This window comes from Lolium rigidum, chromosome 7 (genome assembly GCF_022539505.1).
Source record: "Lolium rigidum isolate FL_2022 chromosome 7, APGP_CSIRO_Lrig_0.1, whole genome shotgun sequence".
In the NCBI taxonomy this organism is placed as follows: domain Eukaryota; kingdom Viridiplantae; phylum Streptophyta; class Magnoliopsida; order Poales; family Poaceae; genus Lolium; species Lolium rigidum.
Window position 1 is genome coordinate 204,651,247 of NC_061514.1, and position 6,458 is coordinate 204,657,704.

At 45.8% G+C, this 6,458-nt stretch overlaps 1 protein-coding gene across 1 annotated transcript; it reads left to right on the plus strand.

Annotated features, from left to right (window-relative positions):
- The first annotated feature begins 385 nt into the window (after positions 1-385).
- LOC124669626 (plasma membrane ATPase 3) lies at positions 386-6,007 on the plus strand. Its single transcript, XM_047206207.1, has 21 exons — positions 386-538; positions 1,128-1,247; positions 1,334-1,432; positions 1,522-1,659; positions 1,788-1,922; positions 2,003-2,182; positions 2,275-2,481; positions 2,557-2,676; positions 2,764-2,883; positions 2,971-3,093; positions 3,173-3,277; positions 3,358-3,502; positions 3,705-3,869; positions 3,984-4,222; positions 4,302-4,334; positions 4,442-4,523; positions 4,648-4,808; positions 4,911-5,096; positions 5,202-5,384; positions 5,482-5,660; positions 5,745-6,007. The coding sequence occupies exons 1-21, from the start codon at positions 485-487 to the stop codon at positions 5,839-5,841; spliced, it is 2,871 nt and encodes a 956-aa protein (XP_047062163.1). The 5' UTR covers positions 386-484; the 3' UTR covers positions 5,842-6,007.
- The last annotated feature ends 451 nt before the right edge of the window (positions 6,008-6,458 follow it).

Below are 6,458 nucleotides of genomic sequence, written 5' to 3' on the forward strand. Positions count from 1 at the left end.
CTTTGAGAAATTTTATTTGTGGCAAGCACCCGTTGCATGGTTTTATCTATTTATTTATTTATTTTTATTTATTTATTTTATGTTTAACACCAAAACCAAACTGCCGGGTTAACGGTGGTCCTGCAATTTTTTTTGTTACTACTACTCTTTTGAAAAACCAAACAATCGAGTAAAATCGAAAGAATCTAAATGGCACCCCGAGGTGCACGGACCAACGGACGCATGGGGTGGCACACGATTGGCACAAACCCACTCCCCAAAATACCCCCACGTTAAAATTCCCTTTCCACCACTCTTGAAAATTTTCCTTTCCACCACTTTCTCCCTTTTCCGCTGGTATATAGCCGTGTGTCGCCCCCCAAACTGAACCCCTGCTCTGCTTTGCTCCGGTGACAGCAGTCCGGACTCCGGGCTCAAGTGCTCAACCTCTCCCCCCCCACCCCTGTCCAGCGCAGAGAGAGAAATCAGTCCGCGAGCGAGCGCCATGGACGAGAAGGCGTCCAACCTGGACGCCGTGCTCAAGGAGTCCGTTGATCTCGTACGCTCTCCTGCCCCTCTGTTCTTGTTCTTGTTCTGAATCTCTCCGCTCCCGTTTCTGTCTGTCTCTCTCGAGGTTTCGATTTGTTGCTGTTCCGCTCGTTCATCTTGGTCATATTCATTCATTTCGTGCTGATTTTGTTTTCCTGTGGATTCTGGAGGGTTCTTTGGAGGGGGGCGGGTTTTGGTGTGTAGTGCGTTACTGGTAACTAGTACTAGTACTCCGCTCCATCTTCTTGTTTTCCATCTACTTTCTGCTTCTTCTTGGTGGATGGTCTCCTCGGCGTCACGCGATTTGTTTTGTGTATCGCATTTCTCGCCGATTTGGGGGGGCAAACGCCATCACGCGATTGGGTTCCTTCCCTGCTGCCTCCAATCTGCTTCCGGTTACTTTCGCTTGGGCTCCTGCGGCGGCGGTTTTCTTACGTTCTTTTGTTGTTACATTTCTACAAGCTTTTATTTAATTCCACGAACTCATCCCCCTCCTTTTCCGCTGAAGAACTACCCCAAATTTCTCTCTTTTACCAACAACAAGTTTCTGCTGATTTCTGTGGCCGCGGTATGACGGACGGGTTCTTGTCGCTGCGCAGGAGAACATACCGTTGGAGGAGGTGTTCGAGAACCTGAGATGCAGCCGCGAGGGCCTCACCTCCGCCCAGGCCGAGCAGCGCCTCGACATCTTCGGCCCCAACAAGCTCGAGGAGAAGAAGGTAAAAGAAATCTTGCTGAATCCGTGGCCCACGAATGCTCATCGTGAGTGTTGACACCATATATTTTCATTTCTGTGTGTATGCAGGAGAGCAAGTTCCTCAAGTTCTTGGGGTTCATGTGGAACCCACTGTCATGGGTCATGGAGGCCGCTGCAATCATGGCCATCGCCCTCGCCAATGGAGGAGTAAGTTCTTGCTACCTGAGACCATGTGTGGATATGGCAGCTAAGTAAGATACTGTGGACTGAGAGAAATTCTTGATGTGTTTCTGTAGGGGAAACCACCGGACTGGCAGGACTTCGTGGGGATTATCACCCTGCTCATCATCAACTCCACAATCAGCTTCATCGAGGAGAACAATGCGGGCAACGCTGCTGCTGCTCTCATGGCTCGGCTTGCTCCCAAGGCAAAGGTATTCACGACATCTTGCTTGCTATAATGCGCATGTCCTGTGCTTTTTTTTTCGAAATGGGGAATGAAACCCCGGCTTCTGCATGTCCTGTGCTTGAGTACTGATTTGTATGTTTTGTGGCGATGAAGGTTCTTAGGAACGGTAAGTGGAACGAGGAGGAATCAGCCATCCTTGTCCCAGGAGACATCATAAGTGTGAAGCTTGGGGATATCATCCCGGCCGATGCCCGTCTCCTTGAGGGCGATCCTCTCAAGATTGACCAGGTCATTTAAATTGCTGAATCGTTTGGCCATGCAGGTTTATGCTTCTGTGTACTGACCTGTGATTTGGTTTTCTCCTGCAGTCCTCTCTCACTGGCGAGTCCCTGCCGGTGACCAAAGGCCCTGGCGATGGGGTTTACTCTGGCTCCACTTGCAAGCAGGGCGAACTGGAGGCTGTTGTCATTGCCACTGGCGTGCACACGTTCTTTGGCAAGGCCGCACATCTCGTCGATTCAACAAACCAAGTTGGCCACTTCCAGAAGGCAAGCCTCCAGTCCTTGATTTCATGACTTGTTGTTTACTGTATTGCATTGAAATTGTTGATGTGACTGGCAGCTGCTTATCTGTTATCCAGGTTCTGACTGCCATTGGGAACTTCTGCATCTGTTCAATTGCTGTGGGAATGGTTATTGAGATTGTTGTCATGTACCCGATCCAACATAGGGCTTACCGACCTGGAATTGACAACCTTTTGGTCCTTCTGATTGGAGGAATTCCCATTGCCATGCCCACTGTTCTTTCTGTGACTATGGCCATAGGGTCACACCGCCTGGCTCAACAGGTATTCACGTCTTTTTTTGCTAATGTAATCTGTTGTGTGACATGACTGTAATTGTTTTCTTGCTTATTGTTGTAGGGAGCAATTACAAAGAGAATGACAGCAATTGAGGAAATGGCTGGCATGGATGTTCTCTGCAGTGACAAGACAGGGACACTAACTTTGAACAAGTTGACTGTGGACAAGAATCTAATCGAGGTCAGACCTTTGTTACATTAAATGGTTAACAGTTTATCTTTTTACTGATGCAGTTCATCTCCTTTAACATGTTCTTACATGAATCAGGTTGTCCAAAGGGGTATTGATCAGGATACTGTGATCCTAATGGCTGCCAGAGCTTCACGTACAGAAAATCAGGACGCTATAGATGCCACAATGGTTGGTATGCTTGCTGATCCAAAGGAGGTATATCAGATATATCTTTTCAGTTTGGGAGTATAAAGCTATTTTTGTTTTTCATTCCTTATCTAACTTTGCTTGTTTGACAAGCAGGCTCGTGCTGGTATCCAAGAGGTTCATTTTCTGCCATTTAATCCAACCGACAAAAGAACCGCCTTAACCTACCTCGATGCAGAGGGCAAAATGCATCGTGTTAGCAAGGGAGCACCAGAACAGGTATGAATTTATGTTCACATCTGGGATCTTTATATTCCTCCATATGTCATTGCACTTACTGATTATGTAACCTCAACAGATTCTAGACCTTGCACACAATAAATCAGAGATTGAAAGAAGAGTCAGGGTTGTGATCGACAAATTTGCTGAGCGTGGTCTGCGATCGCTTGGTGTGGCATACCAGGTTTTGAGATCCCACCACCTTGCAGTAGCTGTACGCTCTTAGTAACCTTCTTTTGTATGTGACTGAAAATGCTTATACAGGAAGTACCAGATGGTAGGAAGGAAAGTCCTGGAGGACCATGGCAGTTCATTGGACTCTTGCCACTTTTTGACCCCCCTCGACATGATAGTGCAGAAACAATTAGGAGGGCACTCAATCTTGGTGTCAATGTTAAAATGATTACAGGTTTGTCTTATTTCATCTGTATGCACCCTCGCAATGTTGACTGAATAGAGTATTCTGATATAGAGTGTTGCATCATCTTAACACATCATTTGCAGATTAGACTAGTATATAGGGTACTAGCCATGGAGTATCATTAAACTATTATCCAGCAAATGTGAATGAAGTTACACAAGCTTAGCAATCTGTTCTGAATGTTTTTCAGGTGATCAACTTGCAATTGGGAAGGAAACAGCACGCCGTCTGGGAATGGGTACTAATATGTATCCTTCATCTGCTTTACTGGGACAACACAAGGATGAGTCAATTGTTGCTTTGCCAGTTGATGAATTGATTGAGAAAGCTGATGGCTTTGCTGGTGTCTTTCCAGGTAAACGATTTCATCAGTAGGTTACTATTGCTTTGTAGGCCTAATGATTCCTCTACATCTATTGGCAGTACTCGTGCAGTCATGCTTACTTTGCTTTTAACTATCACTTTACAGAGCACAAATATGAGATTGTGAAACGGCTGCAAGCAAGAAAACATATATGTGGTATGACTGGAGATGGTGTAAATGATGCTCCAGCTTTGAAAAAGGCTGACATTGGCATTGCAGTGGATGACTCGACTGATGCAGCTCGTAGTGCTTCAGACATTGTCTTGACTGAACCGGGCCTTAGTGTGATTATTAGTGCTGTGTTAACAAGTCGAGCAATTTTCCAGCGGATGAAAAATTACACAGTAAGTCAATTTTTGCAAATCCTTTCCAGTTTTTAAGTCCACAATTATGTTTCCAATAATTTAAGTTTTATGTTTGCAGATATATGCAGTGTCAATTACGATCCGTATTGTGGTAAGCTATTATTCCTTAGATTTCAGTTGTCCGCTAAGTCATGTTTATATATTTGTTGACTGTATGGACAAGCTAATTCACTTTGTCTCCACACTTTGTTGTAACAGCTAGGTTTTATGCTTCTTGCGCTGATATGGCAGTTTGACTTCCCACCATTTATGGTCTTGATCATTGCGATCCTCAATGATGGTACGCCTAGTTTTAGCTAATTCAGACAAGAGTAAAACCTACAGTTGATCATTTGTTGACATACATCTTAAGTCTATTTCGAATATTATGTTAGCTAACAACTAATACATTTTGATACAAACAGGTACCATAATGACTATCTCAAAGGACAGAGTAAAACCATCTCCACAACCTGACACCTGGAAGTTATCTGAGATATTTGCAACTGGGGTTGTCCTTGGTAGTTACTTAGCCATGATGACAGTCATCTTCTTCTGGGCAGCATATAAAACTAACTTCTTCCCGGTATGACCAGTGGTTTCTTAAGCATTTGTATATAGTTTGCTTGATTGAATGCATAAGTCATATACATGTGCTGACATATGCTCATCCTTTGCTAATTCTCAGCGTGTGTTTCACGTTGAAAGCCTTGAGAAAACTGCCCAGGATGACATCCAAAAGCTTGCCTCTGCTGTCTACCTGCAAGTCAGCACAATCAGCCAAGCCCTCATCTTTGTAACACGGTCTCGCAGCTGGTCATTTATGGAGCGTCCTGGATTTTTGCTGGTCTCTGCTTTCTTGGTGGCTCAGCTGGTAAGTGATCCCCTCAATTGAATCCATGCCCAACTGCGTAAAGAGTTGCTGAGCTTCTTGTTGCAGCTTACTACTACCATGTGCTCACATTTTCCTTGCTCGCAGATTGCTACTATAATTGCTGTCTACGCCGACTGGGGATTTGCTGCAATCAAAGGCATTGGATGGGGTTGGGCTGGTGTCATTTGGCTTTACAACATTGTCTTTTACTTGCCATTGGATGTCATCAAGTTCCTCATTCGTTACGCGATGAGCGGGAGAGCCTGGGATCTTGTCCTTGACCAAAGGGTAAGAACACACATACCGTGTACCTCTTGGCATCCAACATTTAGTTTCCTGGCAGGTGGTGTACTCATGTTTTTTCTGCATGGGCTGCCCAATGCAGATTGCCTTCACGAGGAAGAAGGATTTTGGGCGGGAAGAACGTGAGCTCAAGTGGGCGACCGCTCAGAGGACGCTACATGGGCTTCAGCCAGCAGAGTCGACCACTTTCCATGGCATGAACAGCTACAGCGAACTCAACCAGCTCGCAGACGAGGCCCGGAGGAGAGCCGAAATCGCAAGGTACAACACAGAGACGATCTATCCCCATGCAACCAATCACCCTCTTGGTATATATCTATAGTAATAACCTGTGGATTCTTGCAGGCTGAGGGAGCTGAACACCCTGAAGGGGCGGATGGAGTCGGTGGTAAGGCAGAAGGGGTTGGACCTTGAGACCATCCAGCAGTCGTACACAGTGTGATTGGTGATATAGAGGCATTGATCGCATATGCTAGCTGTTGTATGCCGTCGTCGGTGCGATACTGATCGCCCCTATTATGTCCATTAAATCACCCCTAGCAGATTGACTGCGTTGATATAGTAGTATTAGTACTAGCACAGTACAATCTATGAGTTTACTAGATGATTATATCGTACATTTTGGGTTTTGTTATCTATGGTTTGGGTTACAACCTCATCATCTGCAAAGGCATCCCTCTTCCTCTTACATGAAGAGCCCTTCTCAGGGGCGTCAGCAGGCTTGTCAAGGGCGTCATCGAGGACCACTGTCTCAGACTCCTTGGTGTGTCAGCATTCTCAGGTGAAGGGGCAACTAGAGGTGTACCGAGGGGCCCAGTTGAGCCCATGGCGTACTTGCCACTGGACAGGACGAACGAGAAGATGGCATGCATCTCATCCGTAGTTGGCAATGGGCATGTTTAGGAACTCGATGTTCTTAGGGTGATCCTAACAAGGGAAGACAATGTGTTAGTTGTGCAGGTTAGTGATAAAGGATGAAGTGCAACAATGGTGGAGGATAGTGTGCTAACCGTGACATGGTCGTGGTAGTGGTCGCTCTAAAGGATGATGCATTTGCTC